We start from the raw sequence: 22425 nt of genomic DNA, 5'->3' as shown, positions 1-22425 counted from the left end.
TATCTCTAACTCTGAATGATCGGCTATGAAAAGTCAACTGACATTTACTCCTGAGGTGCTGACCTGTTGTAACCTCTACAACTACTGTGATTATTATTATTTGACCCTGCTGGTCATCTATGAACGTTTGAACATCTTGGCCATGTCCTGTTATAATCTCCACCCTGCACAGTCAGAAGAGGACTGGCCACCCCTCAGAGCCTGGTTCCTCTCTAGGTTTCTGCCTAGCTTTTCCTAGCTCACAAACTAGACTCAGGGCGCCCACCCCAAGAAGCTTAATTGAGCCAATGTCCCACATGGTGACATATCATTGACACGTTTTTTTTGTGCGGTAAAATGCCGCTCATGTCGCCTATACCAAAATCCGCCACTGAGAGTGAAAGGGAAGCCACCATGCCCCACCGTTGCTCCTGGCATGGATCCAAGCAACAGTAGGAGAACTGCATTGTAGAGAAGAGATGGCAGCTCCAAATTACTGAAGGCGTAGAGTTAAAGATCTGTGTGTGTGAGGGAAATTTACACATTCTGTTTTCTATTTTTAATTTCACCTTTATTTAACCAGGTAAGCTAGTTGAGAACAAGTTCTCATTTACAACTGCGACATGGCCAAGATAAAGCAAAGCAGTGCGACACAACAACACAGAGTTACATATGGAATAAACAAGCGTACAGTCAATAAAATAAAACAAAGTCTATACATAGTGTGTGCAAATGGCGTGAGGAGGTATGGCAATAAATAGGCCATAGTAGCAAAGTAATTACAGTTTAGCAAATTAACACGGGGGTGATAATTAGCAGATGATGATGTGTAAGTAGAAATACCCCTATTTAGGGGTAATATCAAATTCTTCATATCTGCTTTTAGACTACATCGGCACCCTGGGATCCGTCCACCTGGGCCTAAACTGAGCCTGGCTGGAATGTCACGTCAGCAGCATCACATTTAACAGAAACGTTGTTCCAAGGAAGAAAAATACGAGGTCATGCCTTCAGTGATATTCTGGTTGGAAAGTCGGTGCTCGAGAAAGATGCCGCGTTCAAAACAACTCAAATCACGAACTCAGTTGTCTTCAGGTAGGAAAGTCGAACCTCTAGAAAGAAGCCCGAGTTCCCGAGTTGGAATTCTGATTTGGACGATGATTCAAATCGATTTTTCCAATTCGGAGCCCGGTTTTTTTCCGGAGTTCCCCGTTTTTTCAACGCAGCACAAGTTCATCCCATCCACTCGTTTACGCGCATGCGCCAACATCAGACGAAACGAAGATGGCGTCAGCACCTGGTGGGTTTCGTTCTCGGTCTATTTTATTGTGTCATTTTGCATGAATCCTTTAGATATTATCGACCATGTAAATACATTTGCATATTTATCAATAGTTACATCAAATGTATGTGTTTTAATCTAATATGTACGTATAATGCGAACGTTTATATATGTTCAGTAGCCGGTAGCTAGCTAGTTAGCTAACGCGTTGCGTTTGCCAACGTTGGCCTAGTTTACGAAACTCTTCGATTTAAATCATTGGGTTGAGTTTAATCGGCCAGCCGGAGAAAGGTGAATTGACGAGTTTACTTCGTTAGTTGACGTTGGCTAATGTAGAATCTAGGGCAGTAGGCCCTATCTAGCCATGATGCCGGGCCGAGGGACACAAACTCTGACCACACACGTGCATCTGCCGAATTTGAATTCTAGGACCGACACGACTCTTATGATGCTCTAAAGGTCAGCCATTTTGGTCAGGAACTTAGTCAACCATTGTTTCTCAGACATATGATTGTGTGAAATCATGCATTTTAAGAATGTAATGTTATCTGCACTGTATCTTTGTTAGCTAACGTTAGTTAGCCAGTTGTAGATGAATTAATCCATAATGTTTCAAATTAATTGCCAACATTCTATTCAAACGATACCGTCGCTCCACACACTGTCTGAAATCAGTTGATGATAGGACCATAGAAATATAGAAAGTGAGTAAAACAGGATTTGAAACTCTAACCCAGGATATTTGACTGGTCAACTCATGGGTACGCTCGCAATGGCGGCTGGTAATTTTGATGCACCGTCCAAAATAATTTGGAATGTCCTATCGACTGGATTGCCTTGTTAACGTAAAATTTAAATTTAAATGATGCTAACAGATGTCTCATGCAATGGAATTTATTTTTTGTATTGTCAGATGAGAGTTGACTTTAAAAAATCGCAGCACCGATTGAAGTGTACACTTCCTGCTTTTACTTCCTGGCACGCGCCATTGATAATTACTAATGTTAGCGCCCTTAGAATTTTTTAAATTTAAACTTTTGCAACCAAGACTTTAAAAGAATTGATGTTTACACAAGATGGAGGGAAATTTGGTGCATAACTAACAAAATTAATTAACAAAAATGTATGTTTAATCCAGTATAAATTAATGTTAGAATGTATTATACAAGAGACCAAATTCAGAAATTCTACAGTTATGTCTTAAGTGTAAAAGTATTGACTCAATAATCCATACTTTCTGGGAATGCTATGAATTCGTGGGCGGGGCTAGAATGTTGGCTGTCAGCACCTATATGGCATTTTTGGCCGGTACTGATATCCAATATTTTCCTTGCAATTTTTTTTTTTAGCGGCCCTTTAAGCATTCTAGCACAGTTAAATAGTTAAAACACACACATGGACGCAGCAGTCTAATGCACTGCATTTCGGTGCAAGAGGCCTGGTTCGAATCCAGGCTGTATCACATCCGGCCGTGATTGGGAGTCCCATAGGGCGGCGCACAATTGGCCCAGTGTCGTCCGGGCCGTTATTGTAAATAAGAATTTGTTCTTAACTGGCTTGCCTAGTTAAATAAAGGTTACACACACTGACCAAGAAGTTATTTTCCTGGCATTTACGTATTTCCCCATTACCAGTAAAACATAATCAAAACCTACTTCGTTTACTTGCTGTGCTGTTTCGTTGTTCAGTTTCATTCTCAACCAGGATTTCTATGGAGCGCCGTTTCGATCTTTGCGTGTCAAAAAAGATACACGCCAAATAACACTGACGTGTCGTCTAAGCTTGTTGACCAACCGGGGCCTGAATATGACTTAACGTCAAATAATAATTTAATGCGTTCATACATTTTTTACACAATTACACATTGATTATGCTATCACATGTATTTCATATGTCACAACCATTCATCGATACGTATGCTATGATGCTGGTAAAGTTGTGCTGGTCATACAAAAAAGCTGGCTAGCTCATGGATGAAAACAATGTAGTTCTTCCCCTAAACACAGCAAAACATCTGTTTCAATAGTTATATAGTTAGCTAGCTAACCTATGTGAAAATAGCCACAATAGTGGACTTTGGGTTTAGCTTTCAAAATAAAAGTATGGCACAATTCTACTATTTGTATTCATTTGCATCACTGTCAATTACATACTTTAATTTTGAAGGCATACTGCAAATTCCACGATTGTGCCTAATCCTTATTGTGGCCAGCTTCACAAATAACCCGGTCTGATTGAGCGTCACTAGCCAGATGAAGCTAGCTGGCTGCTTATAACGTTAGCTTTGGGCAACAGGGTTAAGTAGCTGGCTAGCCATTTATTTTCATGAACTGAGGTTCAGTTGGCTACCTAGCTAATACTTATTCACAAGGATTCCTAAATAATTGCTAAGAATAATGAAAATGACTGCAGTTTCTACTGTTCATTGTTTTCAGGTATTGTTGCTAGCTAGGTACCAAGCTAAAGCTAGCTACCCCAGAAGTTGTGGTCAAACAAATCATGCTTTATTACCTACGCGGTATTGTAAACCCATCGTTCGTGGCCGGTGTTTGCTTTTTTGCAGACTTTTTGTACAGCTTTGACAGTGCTACTGTATTTTTTTTGACACGCAAAGACCCAAAACGGGTCGTGAAGCTAATAGCAGTGATGCTATTACTGTGTATCCCCGGTAGGGCAACATCTGAAAAATAGCGCACTTGGTAGTGTGCACTGGTGCTCGACCAGTCGGCAAAAGACAACATCCACGACAGAGAACGGTTGATTGTCAAGGGCAATGAATTCCATTATCTTGGCTTTAATGGATTTTGCCTTTGAGTTGTTTCGCTGAAATTTTCTTACTCTTTCAAATGACTGCCCGACTTGTTGACTGCTTGATCCACACCAGACATTGTGGGCTAGGTTAGGAATGCTGTTGCACGTGTAGCACACAATTTTATTTGGAGTCATTACGTCCTGTACCTACGTTATATAGGTATGCACGGTAGCTTTGACATTTTTAACATCAGCGTTAAACTAGATATCGGGCCAATACCGATGTTGGCTTTTTTTTTAAGCTCATATCGTGCATCCCAAATATAAACACATGCATTGCATTTGGAAAGTATTCATACCCTTCTCCCTTCGGTGGAGAAGGGCCTTGGTCAGGGAGGTGACAGAGAACCCAATGGTCACTCTGACAGAGCTCTAGAGTTCCTCTGTGGAGATGGGAGAACCTTCCAGAAGGACAACCATCTCTGCAGCACTCCACCAAGCAGGCCTTTATGGTAGAGTGGCCAAACGGAAACCACTCAGTAAAAGGCACATGACAGCCCGCTTGGTGTTTGCCAAAAGTGTTAAACAAATCAAAATATATTTTATATTTGAGGTTGTTCGAAGTAGCCACACTTTACCTTGATGACAGCTTTGCACACTCTTGGCATTCTCTCAACCAGCTCCAAGAGGAATGCTTTTCCATCAGTCTTGAAGGAGTTCCCACATATGCTGAGCACGTGTTGGCTTCTTTTCCATCGCGGTCCAACTCATTCCAAACCATCTAAATTGGGTTGAGGTCGGGTGATTGCGGAGTGCTGCATCAGATGACCTGGCCTCCATCACTCTCCTTGGTCAAATAGCCCTTACACCAACTGGAGTTGTGTTTTGGGTCATTGTCCTGTTGAAAAACAATTGATAGTCCCACTAAGCGCAAACCAGATGGGATGGCGTATAGCAGCAAAATGCTCTGGTAGCCATGCTTGTTAAGTGTGCCTTATATTCTAAATAAATCACTGACGGTGACACCAGCAAAGCACACTACACCAATACACCATTTCCTCCATGCTTCTCGGTGGGAACCACACATGCAGAGATAATCCGTTCACCTACACTGCGTCTCATAAAGACACTGGTTGGAACAAAAAAACTCAAATTTGGACTAGAGGTCGACCGAGTGATTTTTACCGCCGATACCGACTATTGGAGGCCCAATAAAAGCCGATACCGATTAATTGGCCAATTTTTTTAGAATATTTTTTAGAATTTGTAATAATGACAATTACAACAATACTGAATGAACACTTATTTTACCTTAATATAATACATCAATAAAATAAATTTTGCCTCAAATAAATAATGAAACATGTTCAATTTGGTTTAAATAATTCAAAAACAAAGTGTTGGAGAAGAAAGTAAGTGCAATATGTGCCATGTTAAAAAGCTAACGTTTAACCTCTTACGGCTATTGAGACGCTAGCGTCTCTCCTGGCCAATAATCTGCGGAAATGCGTAGCGCCAAATTCAAATAGTACGAGATAAAACTCAAACTTTCATTAAATCACACATACAGGGTACTCAATTAAAGCTGCACTCGTTGTGAATCGAGCCAACATGTCAGTTTTTAAAAATGCTTTTCGGCGAAAGCATGAGAAGCTATTATCTGATAGCATGCACCCCCCGAAATACCTGAACGAGACGTAAACAAAAGAATTAGCGTAGCCGGCGCTACACAAAACGCAGAAATAAAATATAAAACATGCATTACCTTTGACGAGCTTCTTTGTTGGCACTCCAATATGTCCCATAAACATCACAATTGGTTCTTTTTTCGATTAATTCCGTCCATGTATACCCAAAATGTCCATTTATGAAGCCCGTCTGATCCAGAAAAAAACAGCTTTCCAAAACGCAACGTCATTTTTTTTTTAATTAAAAAAGTTGCCTATAAACTTTGCCAAAATACTTCAAACTACTTTTGTAATCCAACTTTAGGTATTTGTAAACGTTAATAATCGATCAAATTGATCACTGGGCGATCTGTATTCAATAGCAGCAAGTCTTGAAATCATGGACGATTTTCTCTCTTTCATAACTTCCCACCGTGTACCCTCTGACAGGAAGTGCCTATTCCTCATTTCACCAAAGATTAACTTCAACCCAAGACTGGCGACATCGTGTGGAAGCTGTAGGAACTGTAAACTGGGCGCTATCCATTTTCCCTTGCCATAGACAATACAGGGACCTGGCGGAGGGATAGTTTTGTTTTTGTGAACAGTTTTTCCTTGGTTTTGCCTGCTACACACGTTCTGTTATAGTCACAGACATGATTTAACCAGTTTTATAAACTTCAGTGTTTTCTATCCACACATACTAATCATATGCATATACTATATTACTGGCATGAGTAGCAGGGCGTTGAAATTTTGCATGCTTTTTATCAAAAAGTTGAAAAAAATGACCCTAACCTCTAAGAGGTTAGTTCCTTGCTCAGAACAAATGAAAGCTGGTGGTTCCTTATAACATGAGTCTTCAATATTCCCAGTTTAGAAGTTTTAGGTTGTAGTTATTATAGGACTATTTCTCTCTACCATTTGTATTTCATATACCTTTGACTATTGGATGTTCTTATTGGCACTTTAGTATTGCCAGTGTAAAAGTAAAGCTTCTGTCCCTCTCCTCGCCCCTACCTGGGCTCGACCCAGGAACACATCGACAACATCCTCCCTCAAAGCATTGTTACACATCACTCCACAAAAGCCGCGGCCCTTGCAGAGCAAGGGGAACAACTACTCCAAGTCTCAGAGTGATGTTTGAAACGCTATTAGCGCGCACCCCGCTAATTAGCTAGCCATTTCACATCGGTTATACCGGCCTAATCTCGGGAGTTGGTAGGCTTGAAGTCATAAACAGCTCAATGCTTGAAGCATTGCGAAGAGCTGCTGGCAAACGCACGAAAGTGCTGTTTGAACGCTTACGAGCCTGCTGCTGCCTACTATCGCTCAGTCAGACTGCTCTATCAAATATCATATCATAGACTTAAATATAACATAATAACACACAGAAATACGAGCCTTTGATCATTGATATGGTCGAATACGGAAACTATGATTTTGAAAACAAAACGTTTATTCTTTCAGTGAAATACGGAACTGTTCTGTATGTTATGTCATCATTCTGGGAAATTAATCATGGTCTTTGTTAGGAATAAATGGAATTCACACAGTTCGCAACGAGCCAGGCGGCCCAAACTGCTGCATATACCCTGACTGCTTGCATGGGAACGCAAGTGAAGTGACAATGTTTATGGTTCGGTTTGGTGCAACGACAGTGCTAAATCATCACCCGTTTGGCGAAGTAGGCTGTGATTCAATGAGAAATTAACAGGCACCGCATCGATTATATGCAACGCAGGACACGCTAGATAAACTAGTAATATCAACCATGTGTAGTTACCTAGTGATTATGTTAAGATTGTTTTTTATAAGAAGTTTAATGCTAGCTAGCAACTTACCGTGGCTTCTTGCTGCCCTCGCGCAACAGGTAGTCAGCCTGCCATGCAGGCTCCTCGTGGAGTGCAATGTAAGGCAGGTGGTTAGAGCGTTGGACTAGTAACCGGAAGGTTGCAAAAACGAATCCCCAAGCTGACAAGGTAAAAATATGTTGCTTTGCCCCTGAACAAGGCAGTTAACCCAGCATTCCTCGGCCTTCATTGAAAATAAGAATGTGTTCTTAACTGACTTGCCTAGTTAAATAAAGGCATAAGAAAAAAAATTTGGCCAACTCGGTGTCCAAAAATACCGATTTACGATTGTTAAGAGAACTTGAAATCGGCCCTAATTAATCAGCCATTCCGAATAATCGGTCAACCTCTAATTTGGACTCATCAGACCAAAGAACAGATATCCACTGGTCTGTTGTCCATTGCTTGTTTCTTGGCCCGAGCAAGTGTCTCTTCTTATTATTGGTGTCCTTTAGTAGTGGTTTCTTTGCAGCAATTTGACCATGAAGGCCTGATTCATGCAGTCTCCTTTGAACAGTTGATGTTGAGATGTCTGGTGCTTGAACTCGGAATCATTTATTTGGGCTGCAATTTCTGAGGCTGGTAACTCCAATGAACTTATCCTCTGCAGCAGAGGTAAGTCTGGGTCTTCCTTTCCTGTGGTTGTCCTCATGGGAGCCAGTTTCATAGTGCTTGATGCTTTTTGCGACGGCACTTGAAGAAACTTTCAAAGTGCTTGACGTTTTCCGGTTTGACTGGCCTTCGTGTCTTGAAGTAATGATGGACTGTTTCTCTTTGCTTATTTGAGCTGTTCTTGCCATACTATGGATGGTCTTTTACCAAATAGGGCTATCTTCTTTATACCACCCCTACCATGTCACAGCACAACTGATTGACTCAAATGCCTTAAGGAAAGAAATTCCACAAATGAACTTTTAAACAGGCACACCTGTTAATTGAAATGCATTCCAGGTGACTACCCCATGAAGCTGATTGAAAGAATGCCAAGAGTGTGCAACGCTGTCATCAAGGCAAAGGGGGGCTATTTGAAGAATCTAAAATATATTTAGTTTTCCATATTTGTTCATTGTCTTCACTATTATTCTGCAATGTAGAACATCATTTTTTATGAAAAAAAAACCCCCCTTTGAATGTGTAGGTGTCCAAACTTTTGATCGATACTCTGTGTGCGTAAAAATTACTACTAGCGACGCTGGTCCCTTGAATTGCAAAGGGTTATGGAATATTGTAACCCTGTTGTCTTAACCTTGTAATCTTCAACCTAAACGTTAGCTAGCAGGCAGTTGTCTTTTTTCTGGCTTTAGTTTAAAATGCTATTTTTTTTCACCAACCTTATGATCTGCTTCAGACCGCTTGCCTTTTACCTAGGCAGCGTTAGCTACAATGCTTGAGCTGGTCCCGTGGTTGATTCAGAGTGGTAGAACCTCTGCATTATTGTGACACCGTTGTCTTAATTTTTCCATCTTCAACATGGGTCTGGTCAAAAAAATGCAGGTTAAGACGGCATTGTTCCACATCTGGAATCAGCGCCATTGCTAACCAGCATAGCTGGTCCCACTGTTGCAAAGAGTTATGGGATATTAGTATGCCGTTGTTTTAACCTTTTATCTGCTGCCGTTTTCTCCCCATTCTGGGACTTTGAGGTTTCATGATATAGCTCCTCTAGTAATTTAATAGGATCTCTGTTTGTTCCAGTGTATGCCTTTCCGTACAGCCTTGCTAATCTAGCCACATTTTTGTTTCTTTGTTGGTCAATTTGTGTAGATAGTTTAAATAAAGGTAGCTAGCTAGCCAACTACCGCAAGCAAAGGTGTGATGACCCCCACAACATAACAACGGCAAACAACTATCACCAGTCAGTCCTTGCTAGAGTTGAATAGCAGGAATGCTTTGTCTCTTTTCAAGGACTGTTTAACTTGAAAGATTTTCCCATTGTGTGGCCTGGCCTGGTTGGCACTGCTGAGGGTCTACACAAGATTATTGCCCAGTGAACATGAGTAGTTTCATGAGTCCAAAGTGGATTTTGATACTGTACTAGCCTGTAGGACTGTTGTTGAATGTTAGACTAGTAATTTCTTTTGTCATTTTCTTTTACAGATTACAGTTCCTACAACCAGGCCGGTGCCCAGCAGGGGTAAGTCTTTCTACATGCAGGTTGTGTGCTACTAAGAAGTGTTCTAATGAATCCAGAGGAATGGGTGTTTGTGTTATTTGATACAATTAATTATGATCTACAGAAACGAGATGAATGATTGATCTTGTGTCCCTGCAGGTATGGCTCCTATGCTGCTCAGCCCTCACAGGGCTATGGACAATCTGCCCAGGTGAGTTTTATATTTAGACAAGGCCATTTATGAATTACACATACCTGCAGAGACCCACAATACTGCATTGATCTCATTCCATGTTTGCATACAGTTTGAACTGAAGCACAGGACAGCTTGCCATCTTTCCCAAGGTACTTGTCATTATCTATCGGTCTATAAAATAATATTTTGTATTTCAGCAGGGTTATAGCCAGCAAGGATATGGGTCCTACGCCCAGCCTGCTGCAGCTGAGACCGGATACTCTCAGGCAGCACCCTCTGCTGGCGGCTATGCGCAGCAGTATGGTTCCTCCTATGGGCAACCAGCACCAGGTCAGTTTCAAATGATAGGCCAAAAGTAATTTTGGTGGAAGGGAATGAGAATTGTCCATCATGCCTCTAACCATTGACCACATGTAATGTCAATCCTGTATTTATATTACTGCAAATGTGCTTTGAGTACCTTAGAGGACCATTTTCAACCCAAGTCACCATTTTTGAACTGTGAACCTTTTCTCCTCTTGCTTTCATGTTACAGCTGGGAATAAAACAGGTTCGACACAGATTACTTTTCATCTCTATCCATTTCATGCCACTTAGGCTAAGTCTATACGAAGTGTTCAATGGCTGGCTGGATAGATCCATGTAATATATTTCGCATCATGTGTAGTAGACTATAGTATTGTGAGTAGACTAGTTGAACCCTGGAGAAGAGAGATTTCTTTGACACTATTCCTCCTGCATCATGACTTCATCTACTGATATCTAACACTAATTCTAACACACTTTTAATAACACAATGGTATTCTTATGTGCCATTTAATATTCTTCATCAGTGCTGCTCTGTCGGGTTGTAGAAGTCCAGAGTGGTTATAGTGTGATCTAAAATCCTAACTGGGTTGTACCTGGAATGATCTATCTATACCTTCTTCAATTAAACCATTTCCTGTTTGACCACAGCTGGGTACCCTGCTGCCCAGCCCAGTGCCCATGGCTACTCCCAGCCTGCCGCGGGCTATGGAGCCAGTGGATATGAGAGTGCTCCTGCTGCTGCTCCTGCTGCTTCTCAGCCCTCCTATGGCTCCCAGCCAGGCTATGCAGCCCAGTCTGCCTACGCTGGCTATAGCCAGCAGGCTGCTTCCACTGCACCTCCGAGGTAGGCTAACTAGTCTCACATTAGGACAAGGGTGTAATGGTGGTAGTGATGCAGTGAATGTTACACTATTTTGTTGATGTTTCTTGATTTTAGCTTGTACGCAGTGGAAGACAAGTTGCAGCTGTCAACCCATAAGAAACATATAGTTGTGGAGCACTCTTTATGACCTATTCAGTCCCTGCCCGTCCCTAACCACTTCAGTTATAATGCCAGCAGCCAGCCAGCTGGCTACAGCCAGAGCAGCTACTCCCAACCAGGGGGATATGCCGCGCAGCAGAGTGGGTACCAGGCCCAGCAGGGAAGCTATGGGCAGCAGCAGAGTGGGTACCAGCAGCAGCAGCCCCCACCTCAGCAGCAACAGGCCCCTGCCGCGGCCTACCCTCCTCAGGCCTCAGGTTCCTACGGGCAGCCTGCAGGCAGCCAGTATGGACAACAAAGTGGGCCTCAAAGTGGTTACAACCAGTCAAGCCATTACAGTAAGACTAATGGTCTCCCCTGTTATTTTAACACACACACAAGCATTGCAATAGGCCTACCTGCTAGTTATTGTCTTAGTCATGTTGATGTTCATTCATTTTCACACAAGGGCATTTCTGCTAATCCTCATGTTATTCTGTAGATAACTATGGACAGGAGGGCAGAGGCAGCTCTGGCTACTCTGGCTCTGACCCTGCTAGGTTCCCAGGGGCAGGGGAGAGCCGTGGGCCACCCAGGGATGGCTATGACAGGGGCGGCATGATGCACGGTGGCAGGGGACGTGGGGGCATGGGCCGTGGAGGCATGGGGTAAGTCACTCTCCTTATTGCTCAACATAACTTCCATCCATTCTTGCAGGTGCTGCGGCCAGGCTGAGCAGGGCTGAGTTTGAAGTTCCCCTTAAACATTAATTGGGTCAAGTTATAACCCTACAAAGGTAAAATAGTCATCTCTTTTATTAGTGGGGAAAGTCACTGTTTACTTTGTGTAGGATCAAATATCTAATGCCTACAAAAAGTATCATGAAGGGACCCTCCATTTGTGGGTACAAACTCTTAGCCCTGCCATACAGTGGCCAAAGGTAAGAAGGAATATGATTTCATGAAACAAAGAGCTGGGACTGACATTTGTGAACAGAAAGCTGGAGTTGTAAACTATTCAATCAGACATCCCTTTTTGCTGTACCACAGCTTTACAGGTGTATATAATCTATAGCATTGATTATTGTCCATCTATTTACAAGGCTTCAGGGTTACTGCTGCAGGTTTCAATGATTTGGTGGGCACACCGCACCTTTTTAAATGATTGCTGTGAGGTTAAATACATTTTAATATGGTATAAAAATGTACCTATTTAATCTAACTCTGATTTTCTTTTTAAAAAGCTGACCCAGAAGGTATTTGGGAGTGTGCACTATGGAAGTTTAGTTGCTAACTAATTTACCTCAAATTTTGGCTTGTGTTGTCATATCCATTACTTACATCTTGAAACCACAAAATCCTTAGTTTTAAGCTAACAAACCTTTGCAAGACAAGCTTTTTCTCATTGGTGTTTGGGGGTGTGCCCTTTTCTGTCCAATTAGCTAATTTTGGACAATATTTCGGGGGCCCTTTTTGGCTCATGACCCCCAGGTGCAGATCTTCTAAAATAACTTTAATTTGTTTAATAAGCAAGACACATTGATTGCCTATACCAAGGAGTTTAATTCCATACTAAGTTGAGGTTAATGCACATTTGGGATTTGGAGTTTTTCCCTGGAAAACCGATAAAGTACATTTCTACGGGATACATCCATGCAGAACTAAGGTTATCCCCCTTGTAGGTTATTGGTACTAAACTGGCAACCTGGAGCCTTACATGTATTGTTCAAGCTTTCTGGGCATTATGATGGCACCTATGTTTTCATTATAGAGTTTGAGGTGAGGTTGATCCCATTGAGTATCAGACAGCTGAAGATAATATCCCTGGAACAAGAAAATTAATAATGAATTGGCGCATGTTCACTAGGTCACACCAGACTCGTATGTTCAATTATGTTTTGCTCTAGGCTTGTATTATATTAATATTATTCAGTACATGGCTACGTGCTTTCCCTAAAGAGAGGATCAAAGTGAATAATTCCACCTTTGTCTACAGCACAATATTTTATTAATTACATGACACTTGTCACATTTCTTAACCTCAATTGATTTTGATTTTGTCGTATTTTCAAGTTGAAAGTGGCCTTTTTTTCTCTGTTAACATTGCTTAAAGCAGTCAAGAAATGTGGCATGGGCCTCCCGAGTGGTGCAGTGGTCTAAGGCCCTGTATCGTGGTGCTAGCTGTGCCACTAGAGATTCTGGGTTCGAGTCCAGGCTCTGTCGCAGCCGGCCGCGACTGGGAGACCCATGGGGCAGCGCACAATTGTCCCAGCGTCGTCTGGGTTAGGGGAGGGTTTGGCCGGCAGGGATGTCCTTGTCCCATCGCTCACTAGCGACTCATGTGACGGGCCAGGCACAGTGCATGCTGACACTGGTCGCCAGGTGTACAGTGTTTTCTCCGATACATTGGTGCGGCTGGCTTCTGGGTTAAGCGGCATTGTGTCAAGAAGCAGTGCGGCTTGGTTGGGTTGTGTTTCGGAGGACGCACGGCTTTTGCCTCTCCCGAGTCCGTGCGGGAGTTGCAGCGATGAGACAAGACTAACTACCAATTGGATACCACGAAAAAGGGTAAAGGGAAAAAAATATCATTTGGCATTCATATGTAACTCCTGTTTTACTTTTTCATACATTATAGCTTTTAGGGCAAAATGTTTTGGGTCCGGTTTCCCAGGGTAAGCCTAGTCCTGGACTAAAAATAATGCACAGAATGCTTTTTAGTCTTTGGACTACGCTTCATCTGTGTCTGGGGAAACCAGCCCCTTATGTGTTTTAGTTTTTAAAATGTGGTTTGGATTACAAATGTTTTGTTTAATCAAATGAACACCTTTTTAACATGCTTTGTCACATTTACGCTACAGGTAACAGTGAGAGCCATGTAAACCCATCTATATTCTATAAAGTACCTGTACTCAATACAGAGCCGGCAGCTTAAACAACCGAAGGGGTTAAACCACAGAGATTTGGGTTCTGCCTTAAATCCAAGAGATGAGGATGGTGCGGTCTAAAGCATGCTGGGAAACTCTTTAAAATGATATTTACATTTGTATAGTAAAATCATTACTTTTACCTTGGTGAACATTGTAACATGGTCAAGTTTAAATTCTGTATTTATTAGAATTGTTTTAACTTCAATTCATGTTTTTGTAAAATAATGTATATGGATGGTGTGTTTTTGGTTTTAATTTCAAAGGTGACTGTAATCACCTGTTTTTTGTTTAATATTTCAGATGCATTGCATTTGACAACGTCAACCATTTGTTTTAACTCGTATAGGCATTTGCTTCAACTGTAAATTGGACATAATGCACTAGCTTTCCACGTATTTCACTGTATCTGTAAGTTATCTCTTGTCAGTATAGTATCTCCAGGCTAGTCATTATTAAACTGCATATGGAATGCATCTAAAAAGGTTTCCTTTGTAACAAATTCCTGGGATTCTGTCCCATATTTCCCCAAAGGTAGAGATTTAACACCCCTCAGCTAGCTCCAAACTAGCCAGTATCTGCTATCAAATGCTGTCATTAAGAATCCTTCTAGTAAAGGAATGATGCCATATAGTTGCTGTTAATTCCTTCATTCCCATTAACTGGATTGCATAGACTGTGTAGGCATGTTGGGGGTTGTTAAATGAACTAGTCAGAACTGTTTCCTTCAACCTCCCCAAACGAGCCATGGGGCTCCATGCATGGAAGTGGCTGTTAAAAGGGAAATCGCCTTCATATCTCCATTTATTCCCCCATAGCGTCGCTGGAGACAGAGGTGGCTTCAATAAGCCCGGTGGTAAGTTAACGAGTATTACACTGGCTTGTCCACTCCAGACCTTTACCTACTAGAGCATGTACGCGCAGAGCATTTACCTAAGCCCTTACGTTGGTGTGTGCAGCGTTTTTTGGGGGGGGTAGCCAAATATATAGGTGGCTATTAGAATGGATGGAAATAGAAGGGGGTCCAGTTTAAATGTCTGAGACATCTGTTTGGAAAGGGGTACTTTTTACTCTGGTTTATATCACTCACTGCCTAAGGTAACCTTGAAGAGCAAGGTACTTTTATTTCACAATGACATATTAATGACAAATGACTGCTGCCAAGACATGTCAATTTTGAAAAATGGTTTTGCATTTACAATTTCATGGAGCCAAACCCCTGGTATTTTTGGGGGTTAATATTATGTGGTTTCTTAGGACATTTTCTTATGGCACACATTTTTATACAAACGGGTCTGAGGTTTTTATTTACATCATGATCAATATATTTTCAAAACGTCTGACGCCTGTGTTCTGGAGGACTGTGTCTTGTGTTATCACTTCAAATACTCTTCAGCAGTTTAGCAGAGGACTTGAGTGACACAAACTGACTTTGGCTCTTTTTTTTCTCCCCCTCGCCTGATGGCAAACAGGACCCATGAACAACGGGGCAGTGCGTAACATGGGTAAGCAGATAATAAATGACCAACACTTGTATCATAGATCAGAAGCATTGACGGATCAATTGCTAACCTTTGAACGTTTATCTTACTGGTTTGTATCTGCCTGAAAGGCTTTGTTTCGTTGATCTTGGTCCAACTTCTTGGCTTAATGCCTTATGCTATGAATCTGAGATGAATAAGGACAGTGTAGTGGAAGTGTAGCTGTCGTGTTTTTTGAATGGTAGTTCTCTCTGTTCAGGGCGCCCTGAGGAGCAGGATGACTCTGAGAACAGCACCATCTACATCACAGGACTCACAGAGAACGCCACTCTGGAGGAGATGGCTATCTTCTTCAAAGACCCTGGACCCATCAGGGTGAGGACACTCAATCTAAGGACCTCAACGTAGACACACATTAAGTTGTATTTGTCTCTTCCAAAACATGCCTATGTACACTGAAAAATATATATATAAGAGTAACATGCAACAATTTAAAAGATTTTACTGAGTTACAGTTCATATAAGGAAATCTGTCAATTTAAAATAAATAAATTAGGCCCTAGTCTATGGATTTCACATGACTGGGAATACAGATATGCATCCAACGTACTGCAGACATTGGAGGCTGCTTATGGTAGAGAAATTAACATGCCATTTTCTGGCAACAGCTGTTGGACATTCCTGCAGTCAGCATGCCAATTGCATGCTCCCTCTGGCATTGTGTTGTGACAGAACTGCAGTTTAGTGGACTTTTATTGTCCACAGTGCAAGGTGTACCTGTGTAATGATCATGCTGTTTAATCAACTTCTTGATATGCCACACCTGTCAGGTGGATGGATTATCTTGGAAAAGGGGAAATGATCACTAACGGGGATGTAAACAAATTTGTGCACAAAAGTTTCTGGGTTCTTTTATTTTAGCTCCTGAAACATGGGACCAACACTTTACATGTGTTTTATATTTTTGTTCAATGTATGTATAGCCAGCGTTTTTGTTGTCTTGTTCTCATTTTAATTAGATGACTGAACAGATAATGAATGCTCTAAAAAATGTTCTCAAAAAGAATGGCAACAGGAGATAAGTGTTAATGGTGGGGTAGGTTGACTTTTGAGTGATGAATTCCTCTTTTGTTCAGATGAACCGTAGGTTGGGCAAGCCTGCCATCAACATCTACACAGACAATGATTCCGGGAAGCCCAAGGGAGACGCCACACTGTCCTACGAGGAGCCCTCCTTTGCCAAAGCTGCTGTAGAGTTATTTGATGGTATGTCATACTGGCCCTTTTTAACCTGCATCAGCCTACTCTGATTCTACCCTTGAACCATCCAAATGAATGCATATCAGGACGTGTTGATGTGCACTGAAATGTACTTTAGAATACTAGTAATGACCATTAACTCTTGCCTTTTCTCTCTCCATTTCTCTTTATTCCTGTTACATTCTGTTTATGACCTCAACAGGGAAAGAGTACCAGGGCAGGAGGCTGAAGGTGTCCATGGCTCGCCGTAAGCCCATGATGGGTGGAATGAGAGGGGGCATGTCCATGAGGGGTGACATGATGGGCCGTGGAGGACCTGGAGGTATATTTAAGTCAACTGTTTATTTGAGAATGACCCTTGTTCAAAACTGAAAATACACTGAACAGAAATGTAAATGCAACATGCAACAATTTCAAATATTTTTACTGAGGTACAGTTCATATAAGGAAATTGGTCAATTGAAATAAATAAATTAGGCCCTAATATATGGATTTCACATGACTGGGAATACAGATATGCAGTAGTTGGTCACAGGTGTCTTTATAAAAAAGGTAGGGGCATGGATCAGAAAACCAGTCAGTATCTGGTGTGACCACCATTTTCCTCATGCAGCGTAACACATCTCTGTCGCATAGAGTTGATCAGGCTGTTGATTGTGGAATGTTGTCCCACTCCTCTTCAATGGTTGTGTGAAGTTGCTGGATATTGGTGGGAACTGGAACACGCTGTCGTACGTGTCGATCCAGAGCGTCCCAAACATGCTCAATGGGTGACATGTCTGGTGAGTATACAGGCCATGGAAGAACTGGGACATTTTCAGCTTCCAGGAATTATGTACAGATCCTTGCGACATGGGGCCGTGCATGGGGCGGCAGGGTAGCCTAGTGCTTAGAGTGTTGGACTAGTAACCGAAAGGTTGCAAGTTCGAATCCCCGAGCTGACAAGGTACAAATCTGTCGTTCTGCCCCTGAACAGGCAGTTAACCCACTGTTCCTAGGACGTCATTGAAAATAAGAATTTGTTCTTAACTGACTTGCCTAGTAAAATAAAATTATCGTGCTGAAACATGAGGTGATGGCAGCAGATGAATGGCACAACAATGGGCCTCAGGATCTCGTCACGGTATGTCTGTGCGTTCAAATTGCCATCGATATAATGCATTTTTGTTCATTGTCCGAAGATTATGCCTGCCCATACCGTAACCCCACCGCCACCATGGGGCACTCTGTTCACAATGTTGACATCAGAAAACTGCTAGCCCACACAACGCCATACACCGCTGTCTGCCATCTGTAGAATTGAAACTATGATTCATCTGTGAAGAGCACACTTCTCCAGCGTGCCGGTGAGGGCACTGAAGTCGGTTAAGATGCCGAACTGCAGTCAGGTCAAGACCCTGGTGAGGACGATGAGCATGCAGATGAGCATCCCTGAGACGGTTTCTGACCTTTTGTGCAGAAATCTTTCGGTTGTGCAAACCCAAAGGATCATCAGCTGTCCGGGTGGCTGGTCTCCGATGATCCCGTCGATGAAGAAGCCAGATGTGGAAGTCCTAGGGCTGGCATGGTTACACGTGGTCTGCGGTTGTGATGCCGGTTGGACGTACTGCCAAATTCTCCAATGACAATTGAATGTTCATTTCTCTATCTGGTAACAGCTCTGGTGGGTATTCCTGCAGTCAGCATGCCAATTGCGCACCCCCTCAACTTGAGACATCTGTAGCATTTTGTTGTGTGACACAAATGAGCATTTTAATGGACTTTTATTTTCCCCAGTGCAAGGTGCACCTGTGTAATGATCATGTTTAATCAGTTTATTGGTAGGACACACCTTTCAGTTCGATGGATTATCTTGGCAACGGAGAAATGCTCACTAACATGGATGCAAACAAATTTTTGGGAAACTTTTTGTGCGTATGGAACATTTCTAGGATATTTTATTTCAACTTATGAAACATGGGACCAACACTTTACATGTTGCGTCTTTATATTTTTGTTCAGTATATATAGCTGCCGCACATTTGCCATGGCAATATAATGAACTATTGAAACAACCCCTGGTGTGTGTTATCAGGCATGATGGGCCGTGGAGGAGAGCGTGGAGGTTTTGTCCCACGAGGAGGACCACATGGTATGGGCAGAGGTGGGCCAGGTGGCCCAGGTGGCAACATGCAGCAGAGAGCTGGAGACTGGGAGTGCCCCAACCAGTAAGGACCTCTCAAGAAATAGTTTTCCCTTTCCCATTTTTTTTTTTAATGAACTTTACAGTACAGGTAGTGGTTTTTGTGTATATCACTGAATGGTTGTCCTTCTCAGGGGCTGTGGCAACCAGAACTTTTCCTGGAGGATGGAGTGTAACCAGTGCAAAGCTCCCAAACCAGAGGGCTTTGGGCCCCCTTCAGGTACAGCGGTCACTGGCACAGCAGCACTATTGTTAGGGCCTGGTTCAACTGTAGACAGGAACCATTATAACAATTTGTGTTATTTGAGCAACAGGGGCTGAATTACCTTCGCTGTTTCACATATCTTAATGTTTGCAATGTAACACAGCCAAATCAAACAGGTTTAACACATGCACTTCAGGGTCAATGCTTAGCAGTTGTACTAAATTGAACAAAAATAAACGCAACATGTAAAGTGTTCCCATGTTTCACGAGCTAAAATAAGTCCCAGAAATGTTCCATACGCACAAAATGTTTATTTCTCTCAAATGTGTTTATACCTGTTAGTTTGCATTTCTCCTTTGCCAAGATAATCCATCCATCTGACAGGTGTGGCATTTCAAGAAGCTGATTAAACAGCATGATCAGGACACAGGTGCACCTTGTGCTGTGTACAATAAAAGGCCCCTTTAAAATGTGCAGTTTTGTCACAACATAATGCCACAGATGTCTCGAGTTTTGAGGAATCTTGCAATTGGCATGTTGACTGCAGGAATATCCACCAGAGATGTTGCTTGAGAATCGAATGTTAATTTCTCTACCATACGCTGCCTCCAACGTCGTTTTAGAGACTTTGGCAGTACGTCTAACCGGCCTCAAAACCGCAGACCACGTGTAACCACGCCAGCCCAGGACCTCCACCTTCGGCTTCTCCACCTGTGGGATCAACTACGGGGGGGGTGGGTTGCTGAGGAGTATTTGTCTGTAATAAATCCCTTTTGTGGGGAAAACTCATTCTGATTGGCTGGTATCCCCAGTGGGTGGGCACCCATGGCTGCACCCCTGCCCAGTCATGTGAAGTCCATAGATTAGGGCTCATTTAATTTATTTCAATTTATTTTGATGAAATGTAACTCAGTAAAAGCTTCAATTGTTGCATATTTATTTTTGTTCAGTATAGATTAGTGTCAACTCTGGGGAAACATGAAACCATCCATGTTTAGCAGTCTGTTTACTGTAATTGAAAGCTTTGGTGTTGGAGGGGCTTGCTCTTTGTGCACTGGGAATACTACGTTTAATAATCTTGTGTTTCCCTTCCTGTTAACGTGTGCATGTCTACGATAGTCTGGTGGCAAGCTTAACTGGGTCTTGTGTGATTTTGTTCAGGTGGTGAGCGAGGCAGGGGTGGCATGGGGATGCGTGGGGGCAGAGGGATGGACCGTGGCGGGCCAGGAGGGCCTGGAGGCTTCCGTGGAGGATGGGGAGGTGACCGTGGCGGTGGATTCAGGGGACGTGGTGGAATGGACCGAGGGGGATTCCGAGGGTCTAGCAGGGGAGGACCGCCTATGGACAGAGGAAGAGGAATGGGGAGAGGAGGAATGGGGGGGCCCCCAGGCAAGATGGATATGAGGTAAAGGAACATGTTGGACTGCTTTCATCATACTCATGTATTACTATGTTTGTTGGACACTAAATTACTGCTTTTCCTCTCTCATAGGGACCATCGCCAGGAACGCAGAGACCGACCCTACTGAAAGACAGCAATTTGAATTTTCCATTTAGTGCAGGATTTGATTTTTAAAATGAAATTAATTTATGATTCCGTTTTTATTAATGGTTATAGAACTGCTTTTGAAATACTCTGGTGCAGTTTCATTCAACTCGTAGTTAAACGTTTAGTTTTTTTATAGTTTTATTTACCCTTGGTTCAGTTATTTTGACTTGTGCAAGTTTATTTTTTGCATTTCTTAGATGTACAGACTGATTTTGACAGTTTATTGTAAAACATGACACTTCTTTTTTAATTGTAATTGCGTCTCCTTCCCATAGCTGTGTAATGATAAACAATTTTGAAAATAAAATGTCCACCCTGATTTGATGCTAAAAGAAGTTCAGATCCATTGCTGTTATGAGGCATCATGAATGGTTGACTTTTTACATTTGTCTTCATCTTGGTTCTCAAATGGTGGGAAAAGTAGGAATTGTACAGCTCTACAGCAATGTTCTCTTTCAGAATTGTCAACAAGGAGGCACTGTAATATGCAGCTTTGAAATAATGCTGGCATGATATCTGTTTGACCAACAACTGTTGAAGATACATCAGCTGTCAGAGGATTTGTCTTCATGTTGTATTGCAATCATATAGTCAATGAACACACTTTCAATACTGCTTTGTGGAACGAGTTTGACAACTAAACTGCACATTTATCAGTAAGAATGAAGATCAACTGCTTTCAGGCTTTGCTTTAAAGAATTGCCTTGATGTCTTTGCATTTTCTTTTCGACTTTGAGAAACCTCCCAATCCAATCAAGAAACAATGGATGTTATTAACCTCAGATGTCAGCCACCCCTGTCTGTGAATGATACCAAATTTGCATCTGTTCAGCATATGTCCACAGTGATCTGAGCCCTTTGATAATCACCCTTCTCTTCCCAATGAAAATGAATTGATTGGCTTTGTTTAAATATACCAGTTGGGTCAGTTATTTATAATCCAGTTTTATGTTTGTCTGCCTGTAATCACTGACCGCACAGTCAGGGTGCATTTATTGTGCTGTGGTAAAGTGTTGTCATCCAGAGAAAAGTAAATGCTCCAGCCTAAACTTCTAACTTCCTTTTAAAGCCCAATGTTCTGTGTGTGGGTGAAGTCCGGTCACAGCTCACGCTTCCGAGTTCCTTGAGGACTGGTATCCAGTTGCTCATGCTGGGGAACAGATCACTGTGCGAGTTGTCTGAAACAGAAAAAATTATTTATCCCGGTCCAAAAAAATCTCAACCAACACATCTCAAAGAAACAAGTATTTTTCCCATATTGAAATGGCACGCAGAGCATGTGCTGAGCCAAGCATGGGGCAGCTGTTTCAGACAGGGCTTGTCTGGCTCGGCCTGTAAAAACTGGAGTTAGCAGAGAATCAAAAATCTAGTTTGTTTGTATTCCAGACTAGAGGTAACTACTAGGCTTATCTATTTCATATTGACAAAGAGTGACCTATAATCTTATTTTGAAGTGTCACTTCTTGTTGGGAAGCAAATTAGTCCCGCCCTAACACTTGGGTCTGACCCATAAAAAGGATAATCTCACTAATTTCCCCCGCATTCTTAACGGGATGTGCACGTTTGAGGGAAAGATTACATCACTAGTAGACAGGGTTGGGTAGGTTACTTTCTAAATGTCATTGTAATCAGTAACGTGACCTGATTACATTTACTTTTAGATTACTTTCCCCTTGAGGGGCATTAGAAGACAATGTTACCAATTGAACTTCAT

General features: G+C 42.1%; 1 protein-coding gene across 7 annotated transcripts; it reads left to right on the top strand.

Annotated features, from left to right (window-relative positions):
• Positions 1-1209: 1209 nt before the first annotated feature.
• LOC112248525 (RNA-binding protein EWS) lies at positions 1210-21030 on the top strand. Of its 7 annotated transcripts, none has more exons than XM_024417636.2 (17): positions 1210-1279; positions 9630-9666; positions 9805-9856; positions 10042-10171; positions 10377-10391; positions 10799-10994; positions 11208-11470; positions 11614-11779; positions 14853-14890; positions 15507-15539; positions 15775-15890; positions 16652-16781; positions 16978-17097; positions 18850-18982; positions 19092-19177; positions 20324-20567; positions 20655-21030. In XM_024417636.2, the coding sequence occupies exons 1-17, from the start codon at positions 1264-1266 to the stop codon at positions 20689-20691; spliced, it is 1812 nt and encodes a 603-aa protein (XP_024273404.1). In that variant the 5' UTR covers positions 1210-1263; the 3' UTR covers positions 20692-21030. The 7 variants fall into 7 exon arrangements, with proteins under 7 accessions (XP_024273404.1, XP_024273403.1, XP_024273402.1 ...); XM_024417635.2 differs by having other exon boundaries at positions 10039-10171; positions 11211-11470; XM_024417634.2 differs by having other exon boundaries at positions 10039-10171.
• Positions 21031-22425: the final 1395 nt, after the last annotated feature.

Source organism: Oncorhynchus tshawytscha, linkage group LG04 (assembly GCF_018296145.1).
Source record: "Oncorhynchus tshawytscha isolate Ot180627B linkage group LG04, Otsh_v2.0, whole genome shotgun sequence".
Taxonomy (NCBI): domain Eukaryota; kingdom Metazoa; phylum Chordata; class Actinopteri; order Salmoniformes; family Salmonidae; genus Oncorhynchus; species Oncorhynchus tshawytscha.
Note: the sequence above shows the minus strand (reverse complement) of the source record. Positions and strands in the feature narration are given on the sequence as shown.

Bases quoted from the DNA above. Each gene is read 5' to 3' on its own strand.
- LOC112248525 (XM_024417634.2), top strand. The intron at 14,891-15,506 runs GTAAGTTAACGA...GATGGCAAACAG, and splicing joins TGGCTTCAATAAGCCCGGTG to GACCCATGAACAACGGGGCA. The intron at 15,891-16,651 runs GTGAGGACACTC...TCTTTTGTTCAG, and splicing joins AAGACCCTGGACCCATCAGG to ATGAACCGTAGGTTGGGCAA.